At 53.1% G+C, this 21,014-nt stretch overlaps 1 protein-coding gene across 1 annotated transcript in view; it reads left to right on the top strand.

Annotated features, from left to right (window-relative positions):
• Positions 1–21,014, top strand: part of SRL (sarcalumenin) — a 37,633-nt gene that overhangs the window by 8,824 nt on the left and 7,795 nt on the right. Inside the window, exons 2-4 of the mRNA XM_047714481.1 lie at positions 16,049–17,083; positions 18,786–18,887; positions 19,691–19,786. Of these exons, the coding sequence (XP_047570437.1) occupies positions 16,049–17,083; positions 18,786–18,887; positions 19,691–19,786 (1,233 nt within the window). The remainder of the gene's footprint in view (positions 1–16,048; positions 17,084–18,785; positions 18,888–19,690; positions 19,787–21,014) is intronic.

Raw genomic sequence — 21,014 nt, 5'->3', positions numbered from 1 at the left:
CTGCCACCGGTTTCCTCAAATATCATGAAACCTGAACAATCAAGGGAATCCGTCCACATCTCTGCCCCTCCTTAGGGCTGTTAATATCCTTCGGATTCTCTGTCCTCAAAGAGCTCATGAACCAGGAGGGGTGAGAGTCCCCGCTCATGACAGGAGTAGGGAACCATATAATCAGGGGCTAAAAATAAGTAGCCTGTGTGTGCAGAGAAGGGGAGCAGGTGGGACAGGGCCTGGGGTCACGGGGCTGGTGGAAGCACCGCCGCTCAGTGGGAGAGGGGTTGGGAAGATCTTATAGGGCCAGGCTTCGGTGCTATTCCTGTGTTATTTTTCCGGGGTCACTTTAACAAACGGCCATAAGCCGGGTGGCTTCAAATCACAGAAATTTAACCTCTCATCGTTCTGGAGGCCGGAAGTTAGACATCGAGGGGTTGGCAGGGCCCTGGTCCCTCTGAAGGCTCTGGAGGAGGATCCTTCTTGCCTCTCCAGCTTCTGGTGGATCAGGCAGTCCTTGGCGTTCCTTGGCTTGTAGATGCATCTCTCCAGGCTCTGCCTCTGTGTCCTCACATGGCCTCTTCTCTGTGTCTGTGTGTCCTCTCCTCTTCTTGTAAGGACACCAGTCATTGAACTTAGGGCCCACCCTTATGCAGTGTGGCCTCATCTTAATTACATCTGCACAGACCCTATTTCCAAATAATGTCCCCTTCCAAGGTTCCTACCAGATGTGAATTGGGGGGAGGGGGTACCCTTCAACCTCTTTGGCTCCTTAGCCTCGGACCCGACAGCAGAGCAGGTGCTGGCTCTGAATGTGTAGTGCCCGTCTGCCCCCTAGCTGGTGGTCGTCTGCTGGGCACAAACAGCACCTATTTCCCTGGGCCTCTCTTTGGCCCCACGGCCCACACGATTGCCCCGGCAGCTGATCTGGAGCTCGGCTGACACACCCAGCCCAAGTGTGTTGAATGGGTGGATGGACAGCTGGCCGCGGGCAGGCAATTCCAGGAGGCCGCCCAGCCGAGGGCTTGTACCGGGGAGGCTGGGGCGGGGGAGTTCTTCAGTTCCCTGTTGGGTGTGCTCCAGTATGGAGTGACGTGGAGTCAGCCTGTCCTGGGGGCTGTGTTTCTCAGCTGGTTATGTGATGGAGAGAGCTGCAGGCCAAGAAGCCAGTGACTCAGGCCTGGCAGTGTTAGGCCCAGCTCTCCTGTGTGAGTGCCCTTGCCCAGGCCCTCAGAGTCTCCTGCCCCAGCTGTGGCTGGTGCCTCCCCAGCCTCTGAGGGAGCCCCTTGGAAAGAGAACTTCCAGGTGTGTCCCCTGCCGCTGTCAGTGAGAGGCTTGCCTCCTGGCATGTCTGCCTTTCTGCTCCTCCTTGTGGGCTAAAAGGGTAGGTATCTGGGTCTCTTCACAGCAGACTTCAGGGTCCCCAGACCAGAGGCAGCTCTGGAAGCTGGTGACTGTAGCTGTTTCCTTTCTGTGGTTTGTCCTGGTTCTGGAGGAGATCAGCGATGGGGACAGGTCTCCAGGGTCTGCTGGCCTTTCTAGAAAAGCTTCCTGGCGAATGTCGTCTGGACTCCTAGCCTGGCATTCCTCATTCTCTTCTGTCTGGCTTTTCCCATCCTCCTGACCTTTCATTGGCTTCTGCAGTGATCAACCCCAAATGCCCTACTCCTCAAAGGAGCTCCTGTGGTCCCCATCCCTACCTGTCCCTGAGACTGCTGCTAGGAGGTGAGCTCTCTCTTCATGCCCCCTCCCCTCCCCTCCAATTAGATGCCCTGTGTTTAAGGGGAGGGTCTTTAATTCAGGAATCCAGTTCATGGTTATCACAACAACCTTCTGAGCTGATAAGGCAACTGCTTCTATGACCTTCTGATCACAGAAAAGTTGTCCTGGGCAGGTTAAATGACTTGACCCAAGGGCACTTCTCTGGTTCTGAATCCCAGTGTTGAATCTCCTCTCTCCTGGAACTCTCTGCCACTGAGTGGAGGGAAGGCCTTATATTTTGCCACCATCACCCGTTCATCCATCCATCCATCCATCCACCCATCCAATGTCTGTCCAAGGTGCTGGGATACAAAATTTCTGATGAGGAAACCAAATAAGAAAGTTATTTAGTTTATTGGATGATTTTAGGTGCAGTGGAGAAAAAGACTAGGTTGGGGAGGGGGAAGGCTAGTCAGGAGACAGTGTCACCAGGGTGACAGGAGAGGGCCTTGCCAGGAAGGTGACAAGGAGCCAAGTCTCAGGGGAGGAGAGTGGGGTGCCAGGCGGCTGTGTGGGAAGAACCTTCCCAGCAGAAAGCACAGTGAGTGAGCACAGGGGGGCAGGGGGTCTGGTGTGCTTGCTCCTCCTGGAGCAAGCCTGTGTGGAGGGAACCAGGGAGTGGGAACGGAGCCTGTGCAGAGGGGGAGAGGGCATGGAGCTCAGGGAGAGCTGTTTCACAACCCAGATGAGAAATGACAGGCTGGGGGTGGAAGAAATGATTGGATGGATGATAGATTTTGAAGGCAGACAACAGGTTTAGCTAAAGTTTTGGAGAAAGAAAGGAACCAAAAACATTTTATCCTTATTTTTTTCTAATTGATTTATTGAGATAAAATTCAAATAGATATAATATGCCCATTTAAAGTGTGCAATTCAGGGGCGCCTGGGTGGCTCAGAGGGTTAAGCCGCTGCCTTCGGCTCAGGTCATGATCTCAGGGTCTTGGGATCGAGCCCCGCGTCGGGCTCTCTGCTTGGTGGGGAGCCTGCTTCTTCCTCTCTCTCTGCCTGCCTCTCTGCCTACTTGTGATCTCTCTCTGTAAAATAAGTAAATAAAATCTTAAAAAAATACTTTAATAAAGTGTGCAATTCAGTAGTTTTTTAAAAATGTGTATTGCTTAATTTTTTAAAAAGATTTTATTTATTTATTTGACAGAGAGATCACAAGTAGGCAGAGAGAGAGAGAGGGAAACAGGCTCCCAGGACCCTGGGATCATGACCTGAGCCTAAGGCAGAGGCTTTAACCCACTGAGCCACCCAGGCGTCCCAATTGTAGAACATTTTTTTATCAGCCCCCGAAAGGAAGCTGTGCCCTTGTCATTCCTCATTCCCTTATTCCCCACAAGCTGCCCTTGCGGCCCCCGCCCACCACTAACCTGCTTTCTATCTCTGTGCGTTTCCCTCTTCTGGACTTTCATACAAATGGAACCACATGGTATGTGGCCTCTTGTGTACGGCTTCTCTCACTGAGCATCATGTCTCCACAGTTCGCCCACCTTATAGCAGATGTCTGCACCTCATTCCTTCTTATGCTGCTGAGTAACAAAGAGTAAATATTCATTGAATAATACTCCACAAGGAATGGATATTCGTTGACTAATAATAATACTATTCATTGAATAATACTGCATTGATAGACCGCTTTGTTTATCCATTCATCAGTTGATGGACATTTGAGTTGTTTCAACCTTTTGGCTCTTGTGAGTAATGCTTCTCTGAACATCGATGTACACAATTTTTTTTTTTAAGATTTTATTTATTTATTTATTTATTATTATTTTTTTAAGATTTTATTTTTATTTATTTATTTATTTGACAGACAGAGATCACAAGCAGGCAGAGAGGCAGGCAGAGAGAGAGGAGGAAGCAGGCTCCCTGCTGAGCAGAGAGCCCGATGCGGGGCTCGATCCCAGGACCCTGAGATCATGACCTGAGCCGAAGGCAGCGGCTTAACCCACTGAGCCACCCAGGCGCCCCTATTTATTTGTTTATTTGACATCACGAGTAGGCAGAGAGGCAGGCGTGGGGAGGGGGGAAGCAGGCTCCCCACTGAGGAGAGAGCCCCTGATGCGATGAGGGGCTCGATCCCAGGACCCTGGGATCATGACCTGAGCCGAAGGCAGAGGCTTTAACTCACTGAGCCACCCAGGCACCCCCACAATTTTTTTTTAAAGATTTATTTATTTATTTGAAAGAGACCGAGAGAGGAGGGGCAGAGGGAGAGGGAGAGAGAATCTCAAGCTCTTTGCTGATCATAGAGCCAGATACAGGGATTGATCCCATGATCCTGAGATCAGGGCCTGAGCTGAAATCTGAAATCGAGAGTCAGATGCTTGACTGAGTCACCCAGGCACTCCCAATGTGAGCATTCCTGTGTGGAGATGGGTTTTGGGAGATTTTGTCTTTTTTTTTTTTTTTTTTTTTTAAGATTTTATGTATTTATTTGGAAGAGCACACACACGTACAGGCAGGGAGAGGGGCAGAGGAAGAGGGAGAAGCAGCCTCCCTGCTGAGCAGGAAGTCCAATGCAGGGCTCAATCCCAGGGCCCTGAGATCATGACCTGCACTGAAGGCAGACACTTAACTGACTGAGCCACCCAGGCGCCCTGGGAGATTTTGTCTTAATATTAGGAATACCTTATGCATTTTTTTAAAGTTTTTGTTTCTAAGCAATCTCTATGCCCAGCAAGAGTCCCATGCTTCACCCACTGAGCCAGCCAGGTGCCCCTAGAAATACCTTATACATCTCTAGTATTATTTGGCTTTCAGAAGTCTATCGCAGGTCATTTGAGCCTCCCATTATCTGGCACATAGTAGGCACTCCATCAATAGCTGTGGAATGAAGGCACCACAAATCTGGTATTTTTCTTTTCCACTTTATTTTGATGAAATAGGCACAGAACAGTTGAAATTCTTGCTCAAGTCTCCACTGCTGATTAGGGGAGAGCAACTTTGGCCCCTCTGTCCTTCTGTCTTTCTCTTCCTCCCTGAGAGTCCCAGGGTCCCGGGGCTGCTCTTTGAACCGGGCAGCTCTGCCTGAGCACCAAACTCCATCAGGCAGCTTCTGTGAGGCCCTGCCACTACCGTCTGCTTCTTTGTGCTTTCTCTGGGGAATATCCCCCAGTAGGCTAGCAAGGCCAGCTAGGCTCCAGACCTGTAATGTTCCCAGAGCTGATGGACATCAGCCTTGCCTGCCTCCTTACGTGGAGTGTGATTGAGTGGGTTTGAGGAATGGCCCAGGAATGGATTTTTTGACTTTTAAACTCCTCTGTGATCCTTTTGTAAATGGCCTTAAGCCACATATTAAGAAGGGCTGACCCAGGGGAGGAGGCTCATTACTGTCTGGTGCTCTCAGGTCATCCAACAGGTGTTTGCTGTGCTGGGGTATCTGCCAGGCCCCAGGCTGGACACCTGCAGTCCTAGTGGGGACACACTGTAGGCCCTGGCCCCAGGGGGCTTATTGAAATGGAGACACAAGTTAAAAGGGACATAAGGTGACATGTGCTGTAGGAGCACAGAGTGGAAGCACGTCAGTACTCAGTACTGAGGGGACCAGGGTGTTCTCCCAGGGGTGAGCTGGAATTAGCCAATCCAAGCAGTGGGGGAGTAGAAGACAGTGAGGCTGGCACTTGGGGAGACTGTTGGAAATGCCTGGGGCTGAATGTGGTTTCTTGGAGAATTCTGCAGGCACTGGTTTGTGTGAGTCCAGTGCTCAGGACTTTCTCAGGCCCTGGGGGGACATGAAGAGGCTTTGGGTCTACCTCTTGCCGCAGAGTCAGTGACAACCGAGGAGGGAAGATCAGAGACATACATGCCCCCCGAAGGTCACATGGGGCAGGGGCTATGTCACTTGGCTCAGTGTGGATGGTCGTGGACACTGAGTCAGTTGAGGTCAGCAAGGGGACCCATGCAGCCTGGAGGGGTGAGAAGCAGAGGACATTATGGAGGCTACAGGCTGTAGGCTGGCAAGAGGGAGTGGGTGCGGCCAGACCTGAGAGGCGGGAGGGTGTTCCAGGCGGGGACCAGTGTGGCCATCTGGACCTCTTATGGGGTGGTTTGTGTCTTCCTACAAAGGCAGGATGAAGTCCCAATTCCTAGTGCATCCAAATGTGGCTTTATTTGGAAATAGGTTCCTTGCAGATGTAGTGAGTTAATCTGACTGGTGCCCTTAGATGTGAAGGAGAAGAGACGCAGAATAGTGATGTAGGGAGAAGTGTGTGCTGTTTGAGTAGAGATTGGAGACCCACAGGGATGAGCCAGGGACTGCCGGGAGCCACCAGAAGCTGGAAGAGGCAGGAAGGAGCTTCCTTTAGCCCTTTTGGTGGGAGCATGGCCCTGTAGACACCCTGATTTTGGACTTCTGGCCTCCAGAACTATGGGACAAGACATTTCTTCCTTCCTTCCTTCCTCCCTTCTCTCTTTCCTTCCTTCTTCCCTCCCTCCCTTCCTTCCATCCTTCCATATTTAATTAGTTTCAAGCGAAAGGCTTCCATGACCAGGAATCGAAACATTTCTATGGCTTTAAGCTGCCCAAGTTGGGTTTCATGGCAGCAGCCCCAGGAACGGGCTTTGATGCAGGAATTTGGGGCCCTGGTCCTGCCCGGCTGGCAGGCAGGCAGGCTGTTGGCTGGAGCTCCTCAGATGGGGCCTGGCAGAGACTGTGTGGGGCCCCTGGTGTTGATCAGGAAGGGTCATTCAGTGTGGAATGTCCACTTGCCAGGGGCAGTGAGTGTGGAATGTTCACTTGCTCTTCACCCGCCCTCTGGCCTGCCCTTGGCTTTGACCTTCCTCTCCCCAGGGGAGCCCCGTGGGAACTAGAATTCCGCTCGCCCTGACCTGCATGGTCACCAGGCTGCTGAAGGGGAAGAAAGTTCTGGGTGACAAGAGCCTCCTTTGGTTTCAGTGTTTGAAAAGACAAGACGAGAACTCAGGCCCTTGGTGACACTAATGGCAACAAGAAGGAAGTCACTCTTGAGTTTAATTGCCTGAAATAATTTCTCCCTGGGGGTGGGGATGTCCAGAGGGGGAGCTCTTTGAGAGGGACAGAGCCACATCTCACTGGGAAATCGTGGCCCACATGTCTGAGGGTCACTGGGGTAGGCCATTTGAGGATATAAACTGGGAAGCCTGCTCCTGGGAAGACATGGGATTTCTAGAACATTCTACCATAGAGTTGCCTGGATATTCCTTGCCTGTGGTGTTTCAAGCTCTGAAGTGCCCTAGAGGCTTTGAGAGTTTGTACGGTCCATGGAGCAGTGGGCGGGCAGAGGTCTTCTTCCTTTTCCCTTGTGACCCAGACTCTGGAAGTCTCTTCTGGCTGGTGTCGTTTGGCCTCTCCAAATCCTGAACTCAGAAGCTAAGGGCTGATCTCATGTAGCTTTCGTGGAACCAGCTGACCTTTGTCCCCTGGTGACGAGGATAGTGAGCCCCTCCCTGCATTCTCCTCCCTGTGACACCAGAGCACCCAGAGTCCTGGGGAATGCAGGGCTGGGCTGGGTGTGCATGGCCTCCTTGAGCTTGAACCTTACCCCAGTCCTTCCCAAAATCTCCATGGAAAGCTGTGCTCGGGGACCCAGCCGGACGTCAGAGCCCTCAGCTGGCCCTTGTTGGGAGACTATGCCTTCTGTAGGAACAGGCAAGGGGAACAGATGGGTGATCCCAGAAGTGCTGGATCTCTGAGGGGGTGAGGGATCCAGGACTCTGTGTTTACGTCCAGCCTTGCCCCCCGCTCAGTAGGCAGCTTCCAGCAGGCTTGGTCACCTCTGCTGTGAAATGAGTGAGCTGGACTAGTTAATTTCTAAGTTTTCTTCTGGTGCTACAAATCTCTAAGACAAAAATAACCAAAACAAGTTGCGGTTTGGGGCCATGAGTTTGAGGATCTGGGAGTGGAGCCCATCTGTTATGAGCTTGGTGAAGCCTTTCGGGAGAGAAGGTGGAAAGATCTGTGTCTTGGCATCTGGATAGCAGTTTTGCTGAAGGGTGTTTAGGTCGGAGCACACAGGGCAACAAACCAGGCAGAATATTCATGTTATTGCTGCTGTAGCCTCTGCCCTTGGCTCTATCTTCCTCCGTAACCTTCTCTGAGTAGACTTGGGGGCAAACAGCTTCTCTGGTCATCTTGGCGGCTGGAGGTGTGATCTGCTAAGGACACCTTCTGAGCAGGTGTTGGGGAGGCTGGGCACCGCTAGTGGGGGCGAAGGGGCCGCCTGTGGTCACACAGACCCACACGTGGAGCCCTTCAAAGCTGCAAAAACATTAGCTCTGATTTCAGCCGAGCAGGACAAGCGAAGTGTCTCTCTCGCTCCATCTCTGTGACACGGTCAAAGCGACTTTCTCAAGACTTGAGTCATTTCTGAAGGGCTTATTGCTTTGCTCTCTGGGCTCGCTTATTCCAAGGACAGTGAGGACACGTGGGCACTGTGGTGGCCTCTCTGGCTATGTTGCCACTTCTGAGAGCTGAGATGGGCCCTTATTTGCTCTTCCTTCAGGCAGAGCCTCTCACCCATCCTCAGACACACGCGGCCCGCGAGTGGATTGTCTTAGGCATCCTCCTGAGGGTGCCTTTGTGCTAGGGGTGCCATGCAGGGTTACCTCCCTTCAGTGGTGGATGGGAAGAGTCTGGGGGTCTGGGAGGAGTCTGGGAGAGGGAGATGTGCATTGCCTCAGCCAGTTTCTGGGTGAGTCAGGACTGACTGGAAGTGGTGGGGGTCAGTTACCACAGGAGTCAATGTGGGGCTCAGCAGGATGGGATCTGGGACCCAGGAGTGTTGACAGCTGAGGCCCATTCCTGTCCCAGGCCAGCTGGAACCTCATGGAAAAAATCAGGTTACCCTCAGCATGCCCACAACTCCACGCCCGAGCTGCTTCTGGCTGTTCGAAGGGGAGAAGGAGCCCTCGGCAGAAAGACCGTTCTGGCCCACTGACTGACCCCCCAGAAACAGAGGGTTGGCATGAGTGGAGTGAAGGTGAACCTTTTTGGCTGCTGTCCAAAGCTTGTTCTGTTTTGGCCCCCTCGGTGAACTTGGGATTCGGCCTGGCATGTTTGCTCTGCTAGGAGATTCGTGTCATTACACCTGACACCGCAGGACGCTTTTAAACATCAGCTGATGCTTAAAATACGTTGAAGGGGGCGGCGGAGGAGGTGTCAGTTCCCGCGTTTTATGGATGAATGGGGCTGGTGTGGGGGGAGTGAGGACCAAGGTCACATCGCCAGTTAGTGAGACACGAAGCAGCTTCTGACCCCATCCAGAGACCATTCTGGGTCCGGGTCTTGTGGCAGAAGGAAGCCCCAAGATGTGGTCCTAGCCCAGGCTGGGGAAAGCGTCAGATCCATTTCCCAAGCTCAAGAATCAAGCAGACTCCCCCCTGCTTCCTTGTCTTGGGGATGCGGTGGGTCTGGTGAGTCATTGTTCACCCCATTTCCAAGCCCAGGTGACTCTGACCAGACCTCAGGGCAGCCATCTGACCAGGACCTTAGGGAGCCACACTCCTTTTGGCTCTCAGTAGGTCTCTCCCTGCCTGGTGACCTCCCAGAGGTCATCCTCCAGACTCCAGGGGGACTCCATGTCTTTGGGTGGGGAGGTGGGAGGTGGAGGGTGCTAGCCACCTGTCTCGGGATCTAGCACGTACCTCTCCCTCCTGCCTTCCCTCCCCCGCTCAGCTCACCCCCTCTGAATGGAGGAAGTATTGTCCAATGACTCCTACAAGGATTTCTCTTCACTTCAGGCAGGGCTGATCTCTGGGAAAACTGGGTTTTCCACAAGCTGTCCCTTTAATCATTGAGTCACAGCAAGGGGTGAGGACTTCGGGTTTTACCTCTTTCAGAGGCATTTGCCTTTCAGAAGGGAGTGTTCATCCAGAACCTTGAATCCCTTGGGCATCAGTAACAAGAATATGTATATGTGATGGTTGTGGGATTGTGTGTGATTTCTCTCCATAGCGCCCAAAGCAAGAATTCCCAGGAATTAGGGATGGGAATGGGAGGTGTTCTTCTGTCAATTCTCTGAACTTTATGGGTTAAAAGCAATTGTCTTGAAGTCTTAATCCTTTTTTTTTTTTTAAGATTTTTATTTATTTATTTGACAGACAGAGATCACAAGTAGGCAGAGAGGCAGGCAGAGAGAGAGAGGAGGAAGCAGGCTCCCCGCTGAGCAGAGAGCCCGATGCGGAGCTCGATCCCAGGACCCTGGGATCATGACCTGAGCCGAAGGCAGAGGCTTAACCCACTGAGCCACCCAGGCGCCCTGAAGTCTTAATCCTTTTTAAAGGGAGGAGGAAGAGGATAGACTCAGAAGCTGGCTCACCCCCTCTCCTTTCTGGGGATTGATGGCCTGGTGCCAGGAAAGCCAATGAGACTTGATTGGTGGGGAGCTGGCTTCTAGAACCAGCCTGCGGCTGATGGGTTTAACCAGCCCTGTGTCCTTGGGGCAACCACTCTTCAGAGTTTTCGGTTCTTGACCACTGAAATCAAAACACTTCGTCTGGTCTGTGAGGCGGTCGCTTTTGACTCCTAATCCCATGGTTCTCTCTGATTGGTGCCGTTGTCATTGCGTCCTATCCCCTGGGTGAATCATTTTGGGGCTGGAGTCCAACTGGGGACTAGCTGTCCTGGTGGGATTAACCTTGACTTTAGGAGCTTGGCCAGAGGGCCAAAGAACCTTCCCAGGATGGCTGCCTCGTCCACTGTACCCTGGGTCCCTTGTCCAGGGGGAAAGAGGTAAAGTCCAACCAAATGGCAAGAGAGAGGGTCCCAGGGTTCTGGGAGGATGTGGACACTTCCCTTCTAGGGTCCTCAGCACGGGCATCTGCAAAGCTGTCTGAAGGCTCATCCAAGAACGAAAGAACAAGGGGCCCTGAATGGTGAACATTTACTCTGTTAATAAGGTCAGGAAAAAAATGTGACACCCAAAGAGGCTGCTGACCATTGGCCCAGTCCAGGAGTGTTCGGAGACAAGATCTAGGACCCAGAAGGGGTTAGTCTCCTGCTCTGGCTCTGTAAATTGTCTTTCTCAAGGGCTCTCAGCTATACTTGAGGCATGGCAGACGAGCTGTCTGAGTGTCTGGGTGAAGGACAGCCTGGTGAAAGACGTGGGGCCCTCTGGATGCAAGACTGGTGTTCCTGACTCCTGGGTACACGAGTGTCCAGGACTAGAACTGGAAAGCGATGGTCTCTCTGGGGCCTTATTACGATGACTACGTAACTCTGTATGTGTGACCGTCAAAGGTATCTTACCTGTGTGTGACTTGGACTCCGTAGTTTGAAATGGATGAGAAGACACATGGAGGATAACCTTGGCCGAGCCTTAGAAACACGTGTGCTAAAAAAAAAAAAAAAAGAAAAAGAAACACGTGTGCTAAGGAGTCTTGGACAGGTGGGATTGAGTTTACCTTCTTCTACTCTGTGGAAGCACTGAATACATTCAGCCTCTAGAGGTGGCCTCAGAACAGGTCAGCCAAACAAAGTGTCAGGTTCTGACCTTCCTTCTCCTGATCTCCAGCTTCAACACAGACTCCCTGACGCCTGGCAGCCAGGGTGGCTCAGAGCCATGATTCTCAAACATCGGTGCTCGTTAGCATCACCTTCTGGAACATGCAGCTTACACTGACCCGCCCTTGGAGACTGGGCATCCCTGCTTGGAAAGCCCCGCGGGTCTTGGGTACTGCCCACATGTGGCCCGGGAACTCCGCTTTGTGTCTTGGCCTGAGCTCGAGCCCATTCCTGGAATGCTTGTTGGGCAAATGACTTTCCTGTGTCCGCTTCCTCAGAGGTTAATAGTCCTTGCTTCCCATGCCTCAGAGGGCTGCTGGGGGCAGGGAAGAAGAACGTAAAACCACTTCTGGAAGCACGAAGTTCTGCGTGAGGGTGAGACATCACCCAGCTCAGTGCCTGGCAAACATTGGTCAGCAGATGCTATATGGGGGGCTTCTTGGACTTTTGGGGAAAATGATCAATAGGAAGCTAGTGGAATTTTTAGGGACAAGGCAGGATAGGCAAGAGCAGTGGCTGTCACCCCCCCTTCCTTAGGCCCCTTATCCTGTCCCTGGGAGGCACAGACTGGCCCAAGGGAAGCAGCTGCCAGGGATAAAGGGGTGGTTGAGCCCCAGCTCCTTCATCTTCCCACACCTACGAGACCCATCGATGGAGCTCTAGCCTTCGTGGGACAGGGTTTGCAAGCTACATGGGGGCAGGACGAACTCTGGACTGAGAGCCATGAACCTGGGCTCTGTCACAACCCTATCCTGACCTTGGGAAAGTCTCTAAAGCTCCCTGGCCAGAGCTTCCTCCTCTGCACCTGGACTCAGGCCACTGGTGACTCCACAGTTCTGAGTCTGTGTGAGGAGTGCTTTGGAATGGGCTAGGAGCTGGCTGGTGGTAGAGAGAGGAACTGAGCCTGGAGCCCCCACTGGGGCCGCCGGTGGGGCAAGCTGCCGAAAGACTCCAAAGACGGCAGAGGCGGTGTCAGGAGAGAAAGCAGACCTGGTTTAGGCCATGCTCTGCCTGGCACGTGGGCCTTCCCGTGGTCTGTGGGGTTGAGCTGGGGTTGCTATTTGTGTACTCGGATGCAAGCGCCCAGGCCTGCCCAGGTCAGGGCAGCTGCCTTGGCAGCGGCACATACAGTACAGCACTGTGTGTCCCGGAGCAGACCAAGACTCATCTTACCAGGGTCTGAGCCCTTTTGGGGTATCTGGGGTGCCCTGTGCCTTCCCCTACCTCCTCCAGGGGCCACTGGGGGGTTTCAGCTAGATGCTGGGGAGATCAGGGAGGGAGGGAAGACACTGGATTTGATTTCATGGAATTGAACTGAATTTAATCAGAGGCTCTTGAAGCCTCTGACTGCCTCCCAGAGGAGATATCAGGCCCAATGGCATAGCCGCTTCTTGGGAATTGGGCTCTGGGGGTCAGTGGCACAGCTTGTTTCATTGAGAGGTTTTTCCATCAGAGTTATTTTTAGCCTGGGAAGAAAGGTCACAGGGCATGAAGGTATCACCCTTGGACTTTTTGCTCCACATTGCTTAGCAGGTCAGTGACAGCTTGACACTAAATCATAAAAACCAGGGAAGGATATGGATGTACACACACAGACACACAGAAACACATAGACACAGAAACACACACACACACACACACGCTCCTGTCAGGGGCCCAGGAGTGGAAATAAACAATGTGAAGTTCATGTTAAGCCCCCAAAGTCTGGGGTCCTCCTCTCCCTTGGGATTATGTAGCCCTTTCACCCTTACTAGGGACAGAGGGTGTTCTGAGAATATTAGAAACACCACAGATGGTCAGACCCAGAGTATGTTCCACCCACAATCCCCACCATCATCATCACCATCACCACCACCATTTCTACCATCCCCACCATCCCCACCAATCCCCACCATCATTACTACCATCACCACCATCCTTACCATCATCATTACCATAACCATCACCACCACCATCCTCACCATCATCACTACCATCACCACCACCATCCCCACCATCATCGTCCCCACCATCACCACCATCCTTATCATTGCATCTCACCATCCCCACCATCACCCCCACCATCCTTATATCATCATCATCACCATCACCATCACCACCATCCTTAGCATCATCATCACCCTCACCATCATCACCATCACCACAGTTCTTACCATCATCCCCACCATCATCCCCACCATCATCCCTACCATCCCCACCATCATCATCACCATCACCACAATTGCCTCCATCACCATCCTTACCATCCATCCCTACCATCATCATCATCATTATCATCATCAATAATAGAGGGCAACAGGGCCTGAGGAAAGGGCTAGATTCACCAGAGAAGCATGGACCATTGCTATTCCAAGGGTAAATGCTAAGCCTTGGGTGACTCATCCAACTTGGGAGTCCCCGGTGGTCACAAGAGTGGGGAGGGTCCAGGAGGAGAAGTCTTGGGCTCAGGGACTCAGGGCTCAGGATTATTTGGTTTATCAGTGGTTTGCAGCTTTGGCTGCATAGTAAAATTACTCAAGGTTGTTTTGTTGTTGTTGTTTTGTTTGTTTGTTTTTGTTAAAGTCCTGATGCTTGGGATATATCCTAATTCAATCAGAACCTCTGAGGAGAGGGGAAGAATGGACCAAGAACTGGGTGATTCCAATGTGTACCCAGTGCCCAGAACCACTGCGTCAGAAGCATTTTTATCCTCTGGTATAGACTGGAGCTTCTCAAACTAAAGTGAAAATGACTCACTGGGGCATCTTGTAAAACTGCAGATTCTAATTCAGTGGGTCTGAGCTGGGGCCCGAGAGTCTGCATCTCTACCAAGCTCCCGGCTGCTGCTGCTCTGTAGTTAAATGGCTTCAGCCAGTTGCCAGCTGTGTGCAAGGCATTCAGTGTCTCAGATTTCAGTCCTGATCTCAGCTGTAAAAATAGCAAGAGGAAGACTTGTCTTCCAGAAGCAAGTGAGATGAAGTAAATTGAGTAAGATCAGTTAATGTCTTATTTGTATGAAATGCTTTAACATTGCCTGGCATACTGAAAGCTTGTACAAATGTATCTCTTATGAGGTATAGTACCCATATCTTGCTGCTCAGAGACTGTCAGTATTGATGAGTTAAACAGAGTTCCTGCCATAATTTTTTCTCCAGGGAGTCAGGGGGGATAGAGATGGAAACAGAAGAATTAGGAGATAAGGAAAGAAAATTTTAACAGGTAACCTCCAGCTCTCCCCTGGGGGAACCAGAAATTCTCCTTGTACCCAGGTGTCACCACGGATCTCTCTCCCTGGCACTTTCTGTGGCTCTCAGGGTCTGGGGGAACACAGGGAGGATTATCAAAGCCATAGCTCTTGCAGTCTGGATGTGGACAGAAGGTGTGTGCAGGGAGGGGTGAGGTCTCAGGGAGAAGGGGTTTCCGTGTGCACCCCTAAACATAGGTTGACATAGGAGGCTTGGATGAGGAGTAGACAGTTCTAGATTCCAGTCACCCACTGGCCACCTGCTGTCTTAGGCAAGTCAAAGACTTTCTCTAGACCTTCTGAAATGTGTCTGATGGTAATCAAGGTGGTCAGGTGAGGTCATGAATGTGAAAGTGTCCTATCAGTATAAGTGGCTCCTTTATAATTAAAGGCACCCGAATTTCCTCCTGAATTTGATCGCAGATTGCTGCTATAGGGGTCAATGAGAAAATAGTTGTTCTTGGCCCTTGGAGGCTACCCTAAAAGGGGAGCCCCAAGATGTGGTTTTTCTTTGTGGGAGGCAGAGGTGGGAGTACCATGCTGTCCCCAGCAGAGGTGGGATGCTGCTTCCTCAGAAAGCATCTTTGTGAGTTAAGGGAGTCTTTGGGGCTGTGTCAGCTACCGAAAGGTAGGGTGCCAGACCTTCATTGTCCCCCTCCTGGAGCCTCCTCCTTAAATAGGTCCCAACCTGGGTGGGAGGGGACAGAAGGGATAGACCCAATCCTCTCTCCTGGCCCCATTTTACACATAAATCCCACTTACCTCCTGATGGAGGTCTCTGGCACAGACTAGACCCCCACGGACTCTCTCCTGCTCTGCTCTCTCTGTGCCCTCAGCTCTCCTTGGTAAAGCCACGGGCCCTTAGGAGGGGATCCCCTTGGGAAGGGGTTGGCTAAGGCCACTGGGAAGCCCTGGCCCTGCCTGTTTTGGGTAGCTCCTCCTCCTCAGGCCGTGTCCCCTCTAATTTAAGCTAGCAAGGCCAGCAAATGCCTGCCCTTAAGGGGACAGAGTTGAATGTGTGACTTAATAAGGCCGAGAGCCACAAGTAATCCCCTAAGTACTTGCTGTGGAACCTGAGATGATCTGGCCGGCGCACACCTGTTTTCACTCCTTTGCCGATAGCAGTGTAAAAAGCCTGCCGGTTAATGACTCTAGGAACTGACCAGGGGGTGGAATGTCCAAGCATCTGTCCTATCTTGGAAAGATCTCTTGGTGAGCCTCGCTGCACGTGCCTGCTGCAAGGTTGAGGAAGGGCTGGAAGGGATCCCTAAATTTCCCTCCTCATGGTGATCAGGACCCAGTGGAGGCTCGAGAGTCAGGGGCCAAGGGTGGGGTCCTAGAGGCGGCTCGGCTGCTCCCTCCCCCAGGGATGGACAGTGGGTGATAATTCCCGAGCCACAGCTTCCAGGTCTCGGGTGGAAGGCCGAGTAATGGCCACTCTGCTTGCCTCAGAGGGCAGCTGTGAGGAGCAGGGAGGGAGGTCCACACCTCCCTCCCAGAGGACAGGAGCTAAGTGGCATTAGATTCTTTAGAGAAGCGGAGTGAGTGCCAACCCTGTGAAACTGACCAATGGTGTTCTAATCATTTAGAACGGCAAGTTTCCGCTTCGGGTGGCACGGAAGATGTTGGCAATTTGTTGGAGAATCATTTCTCTGCTGGAGAAGCAAGTCTAGAGGAGAAGGAAAGGGCGCTTTATGCAGAGGCGGCCCCTCAAGAGAAGACCCTGCTCCTTCACTCCCCGGATGGCAGGGAGGCTGAGAGCTCGGAGCAGACAGCCGCTGGGCCCCCTGCCAGCACCAGCCCGGGCCCTGGTCCCGAATCCAGCCTCTCCAATGCCTCAGCCTCAGAGTCAGCTGCCCCCAGGGACCCTGCGGGACCTGGGGAGGAAGAATCAGGCCCACCCAGAGCCAGCATCCTTCCAGCAGAAGGAGAGGGCAGGCCTGGGGAAGAGCTGGGACTGGGAGAGGGCCCAGGACAGGAGGGGGCTGCCGGGGTGGCTGAAGGGCAGGCTGGGAGTGGCGCAGTCCCCGAGGAAGCTGAGGAGGTTCTAGGGGACCACCCCGCCCAGGGGGCAGCAGGAGGGACTGTGCAACCAGAAGGCTTGGGAGCCTCTCCTGCCATGGAGGTCATGGAGATCCACGCCCCTGAGACACAACAGGACAGCCCAGGGCGTGATCAGGAGCCAGAAGTGTCAGATGGAGGCTTGGACATGGACACAGAAACCAAGGAGGGGGCTGAGGACCAGGGGGAGCCCAGCCCAGTCTCAGAGACCAGCCATGCACGGAGCTCTGAAGCGGGGGACACCCAGGAGGACCACCTCCCTCAGGCCCAGGCCCCAGGGCTGACTGAGGAGGCCCTGGATGAGGCCTCCTCTGAAGAAGAGAGTGGTGACCACAGTGGAGGCGAGGAAGGAGGAGGAGCGCCATCTGAAGAAGAATCTGAGGAGGACAGTGGCGACGGGGAGAGTTCAGAAGAAACTGGGGGCACCTCAGAGGAAGCCGGGGAACCCCAGGAAGCAGCAGGAACCATGAGCCCTGGAGATGAGGGGCCCCAGCTGAGCTCTGAGGAATTGAATACAGGGCCCGAGGGAGACGAGGCAGAGGAGCCTAAGGAGGGGCCTCAGGGTAGGGGAGCATGAAGATTGATCCCAGCCCCTGGGGCAGTTGCGCTCTTCGGCAAGACGTGTGTGGTGGATTAGGCAGGACAGAGTGCGGCGGGAGAACCCACAGCCAGCTCCGGGTTTGCTGGGTGGAGGCCCCAGCCAGGATGCCTGGCCCATGAGGGGCCTTTGGGCTGCTCATGAGCCACTAAACCCTGTTTGGAGGGACCAGTGGGAGGCCGCACCATGGACAGCCCAGAATAACCTGGTCACTTCTGAGTGAGGCCCTCTGGAGCCTTCCTGTTAGGGTCCCTCAATCCACTTCAGTGCAGACCACTGCCTTAACCTGAAGGACACAGGGCACAGTGTCAGGTTTTGAGGCCCTGTGGTGGCAGGCTGGTGGAGAGAGTTGTGGGTAGGGTGTGTTCAGAGCCCCCTGGGGTCTCCCCTTGAAGACTAGGCCAGGTCTGGTGGGGTGGAGGGGGAGTGCGGTCAGGATGGTGATAATGAGGGACGCTGGTGTCCTGCAGGCCTGGGGGGTGGGGCACAGGGGAGGGCGGGGCCAACACTAGTGATATAGTGCATCCTAGGGATGGCCAGTGCCCCCCATGCTGTATCCAAATATGCTGGCCTGGACCAAGAGCGGCTTGCAGGGTACAGGGCCTGGGCTCAGTCGTCTCTCTCCAATGTGCCCCCCCCCCCCCCCCCCCCCCAGATTTCCTTGCAGGATTTAGTTTCCACATTGCTTGTTGGGTACTTGCACCCTCCACAACGGGGAGGGCCTGCAGCCAGCTGGAGGCCCCTCACCCCCCACCCTCCTCCCCCTACCCCTTGCTGTGTCTGGGGTTGGGCTGTCTTGGGGGATCTTGGAGAATCTGTTCCTGAGGTGTTGCATGAGACACAGTGATTCTTCTCTCCTCCCATCGCCTATGGGACTGGTTTCCCCTATCCCTCCTGCCCAAGTCCATCCCACCCGCTAGGCCTATAACGCAGGCACCCCTCCCTGGGAACCTGCAGGGGGTCACCGGGGCATCTCCCGCTTGGGCAGAGGAACGGTTGGCCACCCCCTGCCCCAAGACATCCAGCCGCAGCTCTTCCCACCCAAGCGTCACAGCAGCCTGTGTGATCCTGAGAAAATGCTCATTTTGTTGGGTCAGTTGTTTGCTTAGAGCCTCTCCCTGGCTGCCAGTGCTGCTAGGAAGTAAGGCCGACTCCTGAAAACCACTCCTGTCTCCTGCCCTGTCTTCACCTACTTAACTCCTCCCCTCGGATCTCAGCTCCCAGGTGGGGTTTCTGACCAGCCTGCTCAGACTTTACAGGCACACGTCTTAGGCCCCCATAGCTTCTGGAATCTTTCCTGCCATAGCCACAACACTGACCGTAATTATTACCTTACTTTCAAGACGATTTCTCCCCCTCTCCCCATGTGACTATAGGAAGACTCTCCAAGGGTAGGAGTTGTGTCTGTTTTGGGCACCACTGCTTTCCCAGCGTGGGGCTCTGTGCCTGACCCATGCTAGGTGCTCAATTCATTTTTGCTGAATATGTGAAATGGATCATGGAGTTTAGCGGAAGCTGAGTTTGGATTTTCAGAGTCTCTCAAGATAGAACTCAGTTCAGGTGAACTTGGCAAGCCTTCCCATGGCCCTTCCTTATGCCTTTTCCTGCCAAGAGCAAAGCCCGGCCCTTTGCTTTGCCCTAACCCTGCTCTCTGCTTCTCTCCCCAGAAGAGGCAGAGGATGTGAGTGAAGAAGCCCAGATGAGGGACCGCTCCCACATCGAGAAGACTCTGATGTTGAGCGAGGACAAGCCTGTGGATGATTACTCTGGTAACCAGAGGAAGGACCTGGGACTGGGGGTCGGGCTGGGTCTGGGCTCCAAGGCAGGCAGGTCTCCAGGGCTGAGAGCCCTGGAAATGGGGGCCCTGTAGAAGAGGCTCCCAAAGCAACGTCCAAGGCCCAGGTGGGAGTTCTCGATTGGCAGGGAGGAGGAGAGGTGATCCAAGCTGAGGGAACAGGGCCAGGGCCAAGGACAAATCCCAGTGCTGCTGCCTGGGGCCCAGTGCCAGCCTTCATGCAGTGGCTGGGGAGGCTTGCTCGTAAGAGTTCGTCCCATCTGCTTTGGTTTTACAGTTTATAAAGCTCTTTTCTTTCTGGCACTTCACGCTCAGAATAACCCAAGGCTTTCAGCGGGGCTCATGCCTCCTCTTCATTGACGAGCTGGCTGGAGCTCAGAGCAGCCTCGGTTTGCACAGTTTGCATGGGGCACACAGCTAGAGGGGAGCTGTGGGAGGGTCAGGTCTAGATGGCCTGGTCTGGGGCCCCAGTTTTTCCTTCTGAGCCTCACACGCTGCAGGCTCCCAGCCTCACTCTGTGAGTTGCTTTTCCCTGGAGGGAGAAGAGGATCAGGTTTAAAAAAAAAAAAAAAGTAATGCAGGAGATTTTGAGGGTGGGAAGGAATGCCTTTTGGTTAACAATTTCCAAGGGTTGGGATGTGGACCAACTCCTGTGAGGCTGCCAGAGGAGGCGGGTGTGGGGGAACATAGGGGGGGCCCTGCTCCCCACTGGCCTGGGGGGGCAGCTACCCTGCAAAGTGAACTGGTCTCTTCCTTTTCACCCTTCTCTGCCTCCAGTGGTGCTGCAGCGGCTTCGAAAGATCTACCACTCCTCCATCAAGCCCCTGGAGCAGTCATACAAATACAACGAGCTTCGGCAGCACGAGATCACAGGTACCCTCATGGCTGATGCCCGCGCGTGCTCTTGAGCTCTGTGAGTGGTGGGCGTGAGGAACACATGGAGCCCAGCGCTCCTAAATTCCACCCCTCAGGCCTCTGTCACGTGACCAGCCTTCCCCTCAAGAGTGCTCTAACTTGCATAGGGTTTTGTGGGGATCACTTTGCACGTGTTCATGGTTCAGTAGGATGCTTGTGGTTTCCCAGGACCATGATGCCAATTTTCATCCGTCCCCCCAGAGCCCCCTGACAGGGAAGAGATCATGTGTTAAGTCCCCTAGTTGGCCCAGAATCCTTTTTTTTTTTCTTTTCTCCTTATCACTTCAGTCAGCTTTCCTTGGGTCTGGATTCTTTTAAAAATTGATTTTTGGAATAATAAAAACAAGGGATACTTTTTGCCTAACCCCCCCATCAAATAGTGGAAAATAGTATGAATTGAAAAATAAAAATCCCTCTCTTGATTTTCAGCGTCTCCACTTGTACCTCAGAGCCTTCCTCTGTTATAGTTTCCTGCAAATACTTCCAGACATTTAGTCTGCTCCCAGGAGCAAGCGTGTCTTTTTCTGTTTGTATTTGACCGAAATGGTAAAAGCACAGGGCTGTGTGAAATGTTACAAATGCGACTCTAATTGTTAGATACATTTGTAGATGTATGTGCAGATTTGTAGATGTACGTGAAGATACATTTGTAGGACAAATGTTTCAAAGTGTAACTGTGGAGTTAAACATTTTCGTAGCTGTTGCCAAGTCGCCTTAGGTCAGACGGGTTTGTGGCCTTGATAATGGTCTGGGAGAGTCTTGTTGCCCCGCAGCCCTGAGCTTTTCCTGAGTTGTTCATCCCCCAAAACTTTCACAATGTATCTGATTGAACGGAGAGGGTGTTACACATCTTTCCCTGTGTGAACGGGCAACTGCCATTTTCTCTTGTGTGATGCTTTCCATGGGATGCTCTCGAAGGCTCCAAAGTGGGCAGGGTATTTAGGGTGCCCATTACTCTTGCTTCACAGAAGAGGGACCCGATGCACAGGGAAATGCTGGGTTTCTCAGGATCACACAGTTGAACCAAGAGCTGGAATTCTCGGCTCCTTCTTGGGGAGAATGCCCTATTCCATGACTTCCCAGACAGCCTCTTCCAAGCCTAAGAGGCAACCATCCTCTTAGGCTTCACAGGAGATGTGTGAGGTGGCTGTCTCCTGTGGCTTTCCTGTCCTCCACACTGGCCTTC

Source organism: Lutra lutra, chromosome 18 (assembly GCF_902655055.1).
Source record: "Lutra lutra chromosome 18, mLutLut1.2, whole genome shotgun sequence".
Lineage (NCBI taxonomy): Eukaryota > Metazoa > Chordata > Mammalia > Carnivora > Mustelidae > Lutra > Lutra lutra.
This window is presented reverse-complemented; position numbering and strand designations above follow the sequence as displayed.